A 12,936-nucleotide genomic window follows, 5' to 3' on the forward strand; every position below is an offset into this window, starting at 1 on the left:
TTACTTTGAATTTTAAACTTTCAAACTGAAACGCTCGAGCTCATCCTGTCACTCTTCAACATTGACAAATTCTTTCTGTACGCAAATCCATTCATTATTGTATTCACAACTTGTACAGGCTCCGAAATATGCTGTTTGTCACTAAACATTGTTCTTTACGCAATGCAATTATTGTGCCAACCTTCGCTACTCTCTTTCCGTAGCACAGTCCCTCAGTGACGTCGATGATATTTGCAACAATCTTCGTCGTCTCCATCGTGGGGTTCCCTGTGAGGCTGCACCCATCTTCCAGATAAATCCTTTACCAGACCCTTGTGCATCTCTTGCCACCAAAAACCCGGGATACCCATTTCCTCGATCAAGAAATCGGCAGCCTTGTTCACCAGCGCTGGATCCCTCTGCGTCATTGAAGAAAACGGCTTGTCTGGGCCGTGATACCCATCTAAGAGATGCAAGTGGGCTTCCAAGTTGTGATGCCAGGACGGATTCATCGTGGGCTGGAGCAATGGCGAGTGCGTGCTGCAAACCTGGAGCTGCTGGCCGACGTGAGAATAGGTCCATGGGAGCTTGTCGATCACCGCCCGGATGAATGCGAAGCTGTTCTCGTTGAAGAAGATCCCCGGAGTTTTGGGGACCAAGTCCTTCTCGTTGACAACGCGAAGGACTTTGATACCGAGCGAGTCGCATCGATCACGGAACGCATCGTTCCCGACCCGGGGGGCGGCAAAGGAGAAGACAGCGACGGGGATGTTGTTGGTCGGATCGTCGTCGATGTTGTGAGGCCGGGGGAGGCTCTCGAAGATGGGATCCATAGTTCCGGTTGGAGCTCCCTGCTGCTCGCAGTAGCTCCCGGACACGACGCTCGTGAGGGGCTCGTCCATGCCTGACTCAGCGATATCGTAGGCGCTGAGGAGCGCCAGGGCTCCGCCGAGGCTGTGCCCAGTCACCGTGATGCTCAGCTGCTCGCCCTTGTAGAGACCAACAAGGCGATGGATCTCCCACAGCAGCTGCTCGCGGGCACTCCGATTCTTCTTCTTCTTGGCACTCTTCTTCTTGGACGTGTACAAGTGGAGGAAGCCATTCTCCACCTTGACACCGTCGAGGAACGAGCACTTGTTCTTGTCCCAGTGTCGCTGATCCAGCCCCGCGGGTGTGAGGAAGTCCTTGAAGTTCTCGGACCACTCGATCGAGGTGACGGTCCCCCGCCAGGCAACGACGATGTCTCGCCTCCCTAGCCTTGCGATCTCCTTCTCGCAGGTAGCCACGGCGACGTAGCCGATCCAGTTGGAGTCCCGGTTGGGAGAGTCCGAGGCCTCGGAGCTTTTGAAGAAGAACGGGATCTCCGGGTCCGCGGTGGCGTAGAGAAACTTGGTCACTTCGTAACCTCGGCCCGGTAGATCCACTCGGTCAAAGAGCTCTTTCTTGCAATACTTACAGCTTCCGCAGTACTTGGACCGAGTGTTCATGTCGAAGGCGTCATAGCAAGCTTGAGCAAACTCGCCGTAGCGGATGATCTCGGCTCGCAGGCATGGATCGATAGGATGCTCCAGCAGGCCCTCCCAGTGGTAAGCCCCTTGAATTTCTCTCCATCTCTGGCTCAGCTCTGACTTCTTTTCCTCGGCTGGGGGATGAAGCTCCTCCGCTGGTGGTGCCGGAAGAGTTTTGATGGGCGAGACTTTGTATGCCTGCTCTAGCTCCTTGACCAGAACTTTCTCCACGGAGACATCTACTTTGCTGCCAATTACAAGCGAAACATCCTCGTTGTTCTTGTTTGGAGCGAATCTTACCGCACTTGCAACAACCAAGGATGGCCTTGCAGGCTTGAAGCTGCTCTTCGGGAAGCACGAAGTGTAATTTCTAAGCTGAGTGGAAGCCATGAGATTCACTTCAAAAGCATGCAAACAAAGTCCTTCCAAGATTTTTCAGCAGAGACAAACTAGGAGCTCCTTCTACTTCGATGGTTCCTCACAGGAGCTGCGAGCCCTCTTTTGAAGTACCTCTTTTACCACCCTATGAGTCGTACCGGTACTGTGCTAAAGTGGTCCGTATTGTCTGATGTGTCCAGCACTAAACAATATGTGGCGCTCTATGGAGCACGTTTCCGCTTGGATCCAACCATGAAGCCAAGAAGCCAAGCACCTCCATTCCGACATAGCCATCCACATTGAAAACGTTTGGAATTCAATATTGCTTGGTTTCATAGTCAAAGCAAAGCTCAATACCTTGATAGGTACCTTGATAGATATGAGCGTCGAGCGGGAAGAACTCGCAGCGCTCTTGCGCACTTGCGGCATTGCCAGGGATCTTGGGCAGGCCAGGCGGCACCACGTGAGGATTCTGTCGAGCAGCAGCCATCGCAGCGATAGATTTCTCTTGAATTTGGCGGTGCAAATGTATGGGAGGTGCGGTGATCTCCAGAGCGCGAAGGAGGTTTTCAATTCCATTGCGCAGCCCAATGCCTTCTCCTGGAACATCATGATCTCCGCTTGTGCTCAGAATGGCCGTGCTGAGGACGCGATGCTCGCGTTCCAGAAGAATCCTCACAAAAACCAAGTTTCCTGGAATGCATTGATCACGGCGTTTGCCGAGAACAGCAATCTCCACGCAGCAAGAGAGATTTTTGAGAGGATACCTGAGCTCAGGAGCGTTCTCTCTTGGAACATCATGATCTCTGCCTACGCACGGTGCGGACAATTCTTCCAAGCGAAGGACTTGTTTGATAGAATGGAGATCCGAGACACTGTTTCCTGGAACATCATGATCCAAGCTTACAGTAACTTTGGAGATCTTTCCGGGGCAGAGCAATTGTTTCGATCAATGCCAGATCGCGACACTGGATCTTGGAATTCCATACTTACAGCATATGCAATTTCTGGACATTTGGAAAAGGCCAAGCAAACGTTTGATAGAACACCTGAGAGGGATCTAATTACCTGGAACACAATGATAGCGGCTTTTCTTCGATACAATGACATGGACAACGCTATTACCATGTTTCAAAGGATGCCACGGTTGGACCTGGTGACGTGGAATGCCATGGTACAAGCGTTTACACGCAATGGGCATCTAGAAAGTGCTAAAAGAATCTTCAACACAATGCTGGAAAGGGATATAGTTTCCTGGAATCTTATTCTCCAGCTTTATTCTCAAACATTAAAGATATCTAAAACACGTCAGTGGTTTGATTCCATGCCCGAGCACAACACAGCATCTCTCACGATTATGCTTACAGCATATGCCGCTGACGGGCATCTACGTCAAGCACGAAATGTCTTTGACTGCATGCCAGCTCGGCGATTAGTAACATGGAATGCCATGATGGCAGCTTACGTGAACTCAAAAGATCAAGCCAGTTCACTCGATTTGTTTCTAGAAATGCCTCAACGGGATATTGCTTCATGGAATGTGGCTCTTCAAGGATTTGCCCAGGCAAGGCATCTGGAACATGCTTTTGGCATTTTTCACGAGATGCCCGAGTGGGACATAGTATCGTGGACTGCATTGCTAGGAGCTTATGCACTCGCAGCTATGGTGGAAGAGGCCACGGCGGTGTTTGATCAGATGCCGGAGCACGATTCAATCTCATGGAGCGCAATGGTGGGTGCCTATGCGTCAAGTGGAATGATCGCCCATGCCAAGAGATTGCATGATTTGATGCTCGATCGGAGCTTGGCATCCTGGAATGCAATGCTTGCTGCTTATGCACAAACAGGGGCTCTCTTAGAATCGAGGCGATTCTTTGATTCTATGCCAGAATTAGATGAAATATCGTGGAATTCAATGCTGGCAGCATTCGTCTATGCGGGTAATGGTGGATGCGCTTTGGAATTTTTGCAGGAGATGGCTGTGAATGCCGTGAGTGCCAATGGGAAGACATTTGCGATGGTGCTGTGCGTGTGCGATCACATTGGGCTGCTTAAAAGAGGGCGGAGGGAATTCAGCAGAATGCTTTTCGACTATGCAATTCATCCCAATATTGAGCATTTTGGATCTATGGCAGATATTTTAGGGAGGAGTGGTATGTTAAGTGATGCTAAAGAGCTTGTTTACACAATGCCTTATCAACCAGACATTGTTTCATGGGGGTCATTACTTGGAACCTGTAAAATATTGTAAATGGTTCTATATTGAACAGTTTTGAAGATACTGATGATTATAGTTGGAAGGCACAAAATATTTCTTAACTCCTTTCTTGAGAAAATTATTTCTATTTACATTCATTGGGGATGCTTATATAGTATAATTAGAGTGGGAATTTCCTAGCATTTTTTTCTTTTTGCTCTTTTTTAACTGACTTTGATGTAAACTTGTGAAAGTTGAAATTCCATAATCTAAAGGTCTGTAAATTACATATATATTTATGCATATCAAGGTAAATATGCTAATTATAGTAGTGTTACACATGGATGGACATGTCAACTGAGACTGAATTTTGTCCATCAGCAGGGACTAATAAATAAAATTATTTATCTCTCTATATTTATTAATTCTATCTATAAGATTTATCCAAAGATTTTGTCTATATTTTAAAATCTCAATAGCTACCTGATGATGCTATGCTTCAATGGCAGCATTAGATATGTCTATCCAAAGCTGAATATTCCTTGAGATCAATATCAAACTAATTGAACTGGTTCACTGTTAAAATATTATTGAGGGGAAAAAATAGATAAAATATTATCAAGCTGTTTAAGAGAGTTTTAAAAGGAGGAGTTGACTAGCTTTTTATATAAACTTATGTCATGCCAATTTTTTTTTTTAGTACTAAAAACAATTTACTGATCTGGTTAAAAAGGATTTTGATATTTGGTACTTACATATAGCTAAATTAATAAACATTCACAACAAAAACTAATTGATCATTTATAATTTTATACACAACCTTCTTTCCTTTTGTCACATTATTTAGTTTGTGCAATTGAATCACTACCCTTGACATGGTGAAGGTCTAGGAGACAATTGCTTTGGGCTTTCACCTTTGGACTCGAAATCAAATTCAGACTTAAACTCGGTCTCAAACTTAGTCTTGGTTTTGGTCTCAAATTCGGTTTCAAACTCAAACTCGGTCTCGGACTCAGTCTTAATATTGGATGTGGTCTTAGTCTTGGACTCGGTTTCAATTTCAATTTTGGTCTCTTTCCCAGCTTTGACCTCAAACTCCATCTTAAGTCCATTTTAGATTCGACCTCGAACTCCATCTTGGAGTCCATCTTGGGTTAATCTCGAACTCTATCTCAGATTGCATCTTGAGTCTATCTTAGACTCTATCTCGAAATCCACCTTGGGTCGATCTCGAACTCTATCTCAGACTGCATCTTGAGTCCATTTTAGATTGCATTTCGGGTCAATCTTGAACTCCATATCAGATTATCTCAAGTCTATATTAAACTCCATCTCGGACTTTTTCTCGGACTCATTCTTGACATTTCCATATGTCACAACACTTGCCACGTGTTAGTCCTTGTGTCCCTTTTTAGAGACTCATTCACCAATTACTTTATGCTTATCCTTCGAACATTTCATTTGGAGTTCCACTCCTATTCTCAACTTTCTAAGTTAGAGTTTTTGGTCCAAACATATTATGTTTATTGGATTTCACTACCATGTGGCACCCTTTTCTGCTCCACTTTGGGGATTAGGGATTTGTGTCTCACATAAAAATTACAACACTAAACACCATTAAATTTTGTTGACAATATATATATAAACTTATACCTTTTTCTTTTTGACCAACCTCAAAACTAATCTAACACCAAGTCTAACACCAAGTTACTTAAAGAGAAATAACAAAGTTTCTTGGAAAAAAATTGATCATTATAACCTAAGCCTTCCAATAGTAACCTACACAAAATATTTAGTGCTTCAACACTATTCATCTCACGACTCACCATTTGTAAAACTATCATACCTATATGCATCAAGGTAGAGATTTTTGATTGTATGTTGTGAACATGAATAATGAGATCACAACTCGTTGCAAATCATCTCTCATGGAAAAAAAATTTATTTACATATTTGATCCTTTGTCTCTGATGAATTTTTTTTTTATCTTAACTTTCACTAAACCTCAAACTTGTATTCGCACTACCTTGAAAAAAAATGTATGAGAGAGCATGACAAACACTGGGAAATATACTAAGAATTGGAATTAAGCCTATTGCCAAAATAGTACACTTGCAAATGCAAAAAGAAAAAAAATTGATTTCTTTTGTTTATTTATATGGCTTAATGGAACCTTGTTCTAAGCCCATGGCTAGAGCACCCAAAGGCGGAAGGTGGGGAGAGTACCCATGAAGGTCACGTAAGGCTACGGTGTTTATCAATCCATGTATCGTTACATGAACTTTTCTGAAACTTTCCCATCTACCTTACATAGTGAATTAATAGACTAATCCCTATAGTCTTAATTGATCCACTTATAATCATGCTTAAAAATGATTTGTTAGTGCCGTACTAAATAGCTATGGACCAACCTATTTGCCACTCATAACAAACCTAAGGGAGATTTACATTTACCTACAGTAACGTAGAATAACTTATAGTAAATATTAATATGATAAAATTAATATTACAAACTCAAAGTGTAAACTTGAGTTGTTAATGTGCCTTGTTTAAAAGGCCAAGCAAAAACTTATGCAAAAGATACATCTAAAATCTAACTTAATAAGCTCAAGCACAAGCTCATACAATATCGTATAAATAGTAACCAAAATCCATACTCCCAAACTCTCAAGTGTTCAATTAGCAAATGAAGGAATTGAAGCACAGAAAGACTTTTAAGGGAACAAGAGTAGAAGCAATATAGGAACAATCCTATGACATTTAGCATCCTAATGCCAAGACTAATATACAAAATGGAGTTAAATGGAGTTTGCCACAATTTTAGCATATTAGTGGTATAAAATGAGGATACGGGCGCTTCACTAGCTAGCCTAGTATGGAGCTTGAACTAGACCTAAGTCAAACGCTTAACAAGAATAAACATATAAAAGGGAGTTAAATTGTACCTCATGTTGGTCAATTATGCCTAACCTACTCACTATCCCTATTATACATTTGAAATCCATTACACCCCCTACCCCTCCCCCTCTAGAGGAACTCATGCTTTGGGCTTTCACCCTAGCCCTAAGAGTTAATCTTTAGGACATCATGTCATCGTGTTTGGGACAATCTCTATTTCGTAAATATGCCTTAGTAACAAATCTAAATACTTTCCATAAATTGCTGATAAGACCAAATATCTATAATAATAAGGAATGATTGCCAAACTTTCTAGGCCGCCAGATCTAGCCAATGGCAGCCATCTGATAGGGGGTAATTGTACAACAATTATTTCTTTAACCACGTTTTTAGCAAATAATCATGTTGATGTTTGCCAATGGGGGGGGAACCAATTGCCTGCGGTGAGAGAAGAAGGCACTACAACACATGTCATATGCAAAATGTTGACTGGTATTGACACTCAACCTTTTATAATAAAGACCCTCTGAAATCGAGAGGGTAAGCTCTAAAGTTTAGTGGAGAGTGTCTACAATGACAACACGCATGACTATTGGTGCCTTTAAATTGTAATTCAAGTTTATAATTGAATCTCTTTCCTTCAATTTAGGGTTTTGTGAGCTATGGCATGTGCTCTTGCCAATCCCTGGCAATGGCACCTCACATTCATCCCAAATGTGCAAATTCCTATATAGTGCCCTTCTTTTCTTGTTGTGGCTGCTGGTCTATTGCCTGTTTTGAAAATTGAGATGAGCTGCAATGCAATTGGAGCCATTGTTGTAAGTGGATTTTCTTGTAGTGAGATTGCATTTTCTCAAACTTCTTATCAAGTCACTAGTGATGGAAAGATTTTGGGAGAATCACTGAGATCACAAGTACTTTTTTTTCTCTCTTCATTTTTATTTTGTTTTGTTTTATTTCTTTGGATTCAAGGCAAAGTTGCTTCAACAGTATGGTGGTGTGATACCCCTAATAGCATGTCTAAACCACAAGCAAGCAATTGACAAAGTAAGTTATTCTCCTTTCAATGGAAGTTTTGAGAGTTCTTTTATGTTCTTTAGGTGGTGGCACAAGCTCTAGAGAATGCAAAAGTGAAGGAGTTAGAACTTGCAGTAGTAGCTGTGACAATTGGTTTTGGCTTGAGTTTATGCTTGGATGATAATGTTCTTTATGATGGGCTTATTGTCGTGTTCAGTGCCAAGAGGATTATGTTGCGCATCACATTGAAGAATTGCTTACATGTAGTTTCTCAGCCACTAGCACAAGAGGAGGGCATTCACATTTCATATGCTTCTCATTATGGCAGATTTGCATAAGTTTTTTACTTTCTTTACCAAGCGATTTCATGGGTGTAAAGATTGGGACATTGGGTACTAATTGCTTGCTAGACTCTAATAGTAAGTTCTATCTCTTGCTAATTGTGCTGCCATGGTGATGGAAGTGTGGTATTAAAAGATTTTGGGTTATCTAAGTAGCAATACACAATGCTCTTGCTCATATAACCAATGACAAGGTGTACATGAGGTGATCTTTGGTGGCATCACCAGATCAAAATCCAAAACTGGTAGAGCTTTGAATTCTATTTAATAGGTTGCCCCAAGAGAATGAATATTCATTTTTTTGTGAATAACTTTATTTTTAATGCTTTATAAATAGAATAATCAACTTACCTAAACTTATTTTGTTTTATAAATTATGATAATCTTTGAATATTTTAGGTCAAAATAAATTTTATAATTTGATACAAAAATTAAAAAACTTTAATAATAAGAGTACATATTATATTTTTATATGTAGCCTTAGCTATTTATAATATAACTCATTATCAAAAAAACTAAGATAATGTATATAGTATTTGATATTTTAAAATCTTTTTCCTAACTGCAAATATAGTTTATTAGTAGATAATACTATGGAATATAAGATTTGAATTTACAGTTTCTAATAATATATATATTTTCAAATAATTATTTTCTTGACTGGATCTGGATAGTAATATATTAATGTTCCTAAAAACTTATTGTTTTATATTCTTAGTAAAATGCATAATTGAGTAATGTCTTGCAGTAGTTATTCTCTATTGTTTGATAAAATCTTAATATCAGTTTATCCCAAGTAAAATTATAATTACATATTACATATTATTAATAATAGAAATATCATTTTTACCTTTTCCTGGGTCAGGTAGTTTTCTAAATATATTCATATTTCCAAATAATAGTTTGTATCTAATATTTTATTATTGAGTATTTATTCTTACTTATATCTAGAAATATATTTTGTTCTAAATATTTATATTATCAAGTTTACAAGAATTGATTTTTGTGTTCATCTAGCATTTTCTGGGCATAATTCCCTCAATCCTTCTTTCAAAGTGGAATATAGTATTTGTTGCTTTGATACTATTCTAATTTAGATTTTAATATATTAAAAAACCAAAAGAGCATTTTGCTAACTGTGCAGCATATGCTAGCAATATCTAACATATATATATACATACATCATATCACCTTTGGATGGATCAGCCTCAAAATAAATCCTTTCTATTAAGAAGTGTCCACAAAATTCCATCATGTGTCATGGCTGTTCACCCTTGCTTGGCTTGCCACTGAAACAAAAGAGCTAAGCCCCATCTTTCTCTGTGAATCTCTCCTAGGATTGTGAATTTGCCAAACGTTTTACCTGATGAGGTTGAGGTGGGAATGGTGGAGCGCCTCATGAAGCGAATGGAGTTTTATCAATTGTGGTTTCAATATCTGGATGATCTGGATCTGGGAGCTTTGTTACTGCCTCTGCTCGATCGCCAGCAACTGAGGCTCACGAAGAGCTGCTCGTGGCCGAAAACTAGCTTTCTAAAGCAGACCAAAATTACAATTCGTCCATACATTTCAAAATTGGCTTACACAGAACTCAGAAGAAAATATATTTTCAAAGCTAAGTATCGACAAAAATTATCCCACCGAAGTTTTACTCTGGGCCTTCTAAAAGCTTTCTCATCTCCATTATCTTGTGGATTGCATGAAGCTGCTGAGATCTCACCATGATTCCCTCCACAACATCACGCTGTGCCCTCCACTCCTCTATGACCATCGTCAGCTTACTCAGGTACTCGTTTAGATTCGTCACATCCGAGCGCCCGAGCGTGCAACAGATGGCATGCAGAATGGATATCTCCTGTTCCAGGTTCCATTGCAGCAGCTCCCGCGAGCCACTGGAGACCCCTTGAGAGCTTTCCAGCATCTTGAGCACGTCCACTCGCTTGGAAGCCTTTTCAGAGTCGAGCTTGGAGCAATGCGCTGCGCTGCTTCGTTCTTCACACTCTGCCTCGGCCGCCGCCAGTAGCTGCTTCCGATTCTCGACGTTTCTTACGCTGCTCAGCCACTCCGAATACTCTGCCTCAGCTTTCTTCTGGAGATCCATAGCTCTCGCTTCTTCCTCGATGAGCGTCCCCGCTTTGGACCCTTCAGCCAGTAGCTCCATTAATACGCCTTGGTCTATCATCTTATCGTCATAATCTGGATGCAACGCACGACCAACCTGAGAAAAATCAGTTAAGCTATATGAGAGAAACTCACCATCTAAGCGCTGCCAATCGTTAAAAGAATCAACCACCTGTTCCAAAACTTTGTGAAAGTCGGGACATTCCTGGTGAGACGCGAGGTCCCTCACCAGCTCCTTCACCCTCAAGTGCGCGAGCTTGTACCAGCTCGAGCCCAGTTTCTCCATCACCTTCACTGCCGACGACAGTTGCAACTCCAACACCTTCCTGTCCGTCGTCGCCACCGCTTCTTTTATCATCGTCTTCCAGAATACCACCAGATCACTGTTCTTCAGGCAAGTGACGCACGAGGAGCGCCGATCAGACTCCTTGATGGCTTGCAGCGCACAGTCCAAGTGCGCGAGGTGGTGACAAGCGTCGCATCTCAAGTAGTTCCAACTCTTTCTCGCCTCGACTTCGCCGTAGCAGATGTTGCAAGTGCATCCCGGACAGAAGTCCCGACCCGAGCAGCAAGCCTCGATCTTACAGCTCCCACAGTCGAGCAGGACGATCTCGGCCGTCTTCTTGTCCATGGGAAAGCTCTCGAGCGTAACGTTGTCTTGTTCCTCGGCGATGCACTGGAGTACCAGCTTGTGAGCCGCTTCGAGAAAGCACGACGGACGCTGGCGTCTGCACGACCAGCTGCTACACATCTTGACGAGCTCGTTCACTCCAAAGCTTGATGGAGCCACTTCACCCCGCAGGACATGGAAAAACATGCGCAGCGCTTCCCTGGAATGCTTGCGAAACGTGTTCCCGTCACGGGCCTTTGCAGCGATGGCCTCCTGGAGTTGTTTGATCTCGTTGGCGCTCTTGTCATCCAAACGCGATTCTTCTTCCAGCAGCTTGCTCATCACGTAGGACTCTTGAACGAGGGCGTGACTCCTTGTGGAGGCCAGTATGGTTGCCAAGCTCACACTGTCCGGGATGATCATGTCGCTTACAAGCGGTGGAGATCTCAAGTTTTCTTCTTGAGTAGTCTCGTTGTCTGGAGGGGGAGTTTCATCTCGAGTTCCATCGCCAAAGGCCGAAGGCCCAGGTGTCTTGTTGTCTGGCGGGGGAGTTTTATCTCGAGTCCCATCGCCAAAGGCTCCAGGAGATACTTCGTCCTAGAGAGAGCAACGTGAAAGACAAGAAAAAGCGCAAACTTTCAAACCTCGTTGATAACCATCGTAGCTTCGTAGCCTTCGTCGAGTATCTAGATGAAGAACAGCACCGATAGAAAGAACAAAGAAGATCTCTTCCAGAGGCGAACCTTTTCAACGCTTATTAGCTCTTGTCTCTTCGGGACACTAGTCGGGGACTCCATTTCTAGGCCTCTGGACGATCGTGTTCGTTTTCTCGTCGATCGAGCATTGACCTTGTGCCGCTTACGCTGCGGAGTGGCGGTACTCGAAGTAGGAGTAGCTGCGATCTTATCCGGCGCGGGAGCTCCACCCGGCTCGCTCTGCAAACCTACAAGAGAGCTAGAGCAAACAAGAAAAGAAGAGAAAGAGAACATGCTACCGCTCCGTTCGAAATTCCAGCGGAACTGCGATGGCGATGGCGTGCCCGGCGTGGATTCCAGATATGCCCGGAGCTGGACCCGCGATCGAAAGCACTGGCCATCCGGAGAGTAGAAATAAGTGTCGGTCACGCGATTCCCCACTCGCCATCGCCATTCCGGCGGTGCGATCGGCGGCCCCGTCCCGCTCTTCCCAGCGAGCGGATGGCTGCGAGCTCGCCGGCCGGAGGAGCCTGCCATGGCGAACGAGGAACCCTAGCGGGAATTGCCACGTGGAGGGCACTTGGCTCGGTTTACTGCCAACTAGGCGCCACGTAGCGCGGAGAGGTTTGCAGTTTTTGGGCGCGGCCAGTAGGGAAAGAGAGCATCCATCGCGATGGGCTAGGCGCAGGGTGTAGCAGCGCGATGAATCCTTCCAATGCGGGGCGAGAGGAGGAGCGGGATCGCGAGCGCGGTGGCGGCGCCGATCGCCACCACAACAGCTTGGAGGTGACCATCATCTCGGCGCAGGGATTGCGCGACACTTGCATCTTCGGGCGGATGAGCCCCTACGCGCTGGCCTGGATCGATCCGGAGGTGAAGTACTGCACCCATGTCGCGCACAACGCCGGCTCCAATCCAGCTTGGGATCACAAGATGTACATCCCCCGCCCGGGCTCGCTGCGCGGGGTGGAGCTGTGTGTCCAGATCTTCAGCCGGGGCAGCGGCACCAACGATCCCATCGTGGGCAGCACCAAGATCCCGCTGGGCGACGTGATCGATGGCGGGCTCCAGTACATGGCGTGCCAGTTGCAGCGGCCGTCGGGGAGGATCCACGGCCTCCTCAACATCTCCGTCCAGACGTGCCACTCGGACCGCGAGGCGCTCGAGAGCTCCACGCTCAAGCGCAGCCTCG

At 44.0% G+C, this 12,936-nt stretch overlaps 3 protein-coding genes across 4 annotated transcripts; 1 reads left to right on the plus strand and 2 right to left on the minus strand.

The window, feature by feature from the left end:
- Nucleotides 1-42: 42 nt before the first annotated feature.
- LOC112344829 (phospholipase A1-Igamma1, chloroplastic-like) lies at nt 43-2,202 on the minus strand. The gene has a single exon (XM_024670262.1). It carries the CDS (start codon nt 1,875-1,877, stop codon nt 213-215), a length of 1,665 nt encoding a protein of 554 aa, XP_024526030.1. The 5' UTR covers nt 1,878-2,202; the 3' UTR covers nt 43-212.
- A 42-nt stretch (nt 2,203-2,244) lies between these two features.
- LOC9652043 (pentatricopeptide repeat-containing protein At4g02750) lies at nt 2,245-4,116 on the plus strand. The gene has a single exon (XM_002965621.2). It carries the CDS (start codon nt 2,245-2,247, stop codon nt 4,114-4,116), a length of 1,872 nt encoding a protein of 623 aa, XP_002965667.2.
- A 5,777-nt stretch (nt 4,117-9,893) lies between these two features.
- LOC9634945 lies at nt 9,894-12,286 on the minus strand. Of its 2 annotated transcripts, XM_024670831.1 has the most exons (5): nt 12,044-12,286; nt 11,793-11,992; nt 11,694-11,735; nt 10,575-11,646; nt 9,894-10,514 (listed from the first exon to the last, which is right to left on the minus strand). In XM_024670831.1, the coding sequence occupies exons 1-5, from the start codon at nt 12,279-12,281 to the stop codon at nt 9,967-9,969; spliced, it is 2,100 nt and encodes a 699-aa protein (XP_024526599.1). In that variant the 5' UTR covers nt 12,282-12,286; the 3' UTR covers nt 9,894-9,966. The 2 variants fall into 2 exon arrangements, with proteins under 2 accessions (XP_024526599.1, XP_024526598.1); XM_024670830.1 differs by having other exon boundaries at nt 11,793-12,286.
- Nucleotides 12,287-12,936: the final 650 nt, after the last annotated feature.

This window comes from Selaginella moellendorffii, unplaced genomic scaffold, assembly GCF_000143415.4.
Source record: "Selaginella moellendorffii unplaced genomic scaffold, v1.0 SELMOscaffold_6, whole genome shotgun sequence".
Taxonomy (NCBI): Eukaryota; Viridiplantae; Streptophyta; class Lycopodiopsida; order Selaginellales; family Selaginellaceae; genus Selaginella; species Selaginella moellendorffii.

Bases quoted from the DNA above. Each gene is read 5' to 3' on its own strand.
- LOC112344829 (XM_024670262.1), bottom strand. From the start codon at position 1,877: ATGGCTTCCACTCAGCTTAGAAATTACACTTCGTGCTTCCCGAAGAGC.
- LOC9652043 (XM_002965621.2), top strand. From the start codon at position 2,245: ATGAGCGTCGAGCGGGAAGAACTCGCAGCGCTCTTGCGCACTTGCGGC.
- LOC9634945 (XM_024670830.1), bottom strand. From the start codon at position 12,281: ATGGCAGGCTCCTCCGGCCGGCGAGCTCGCAGCCATCCGCTCGCTGGG. The intron at 11,736-11,792 runs GTTCGCCTCTGG...TTCTTCATCTAG, and splicing joins AGCTAATAAGCGTTGAAAAG to ATACTCGACGAAGGCTACGA. The intron at 11,647-11,693 runs GTTTGAAAGTTT...TGCTCTCTCTAG, and splicing joins CTACGATGGTTATCAACGAG to GACGAAGTATCTCCTGGAGC.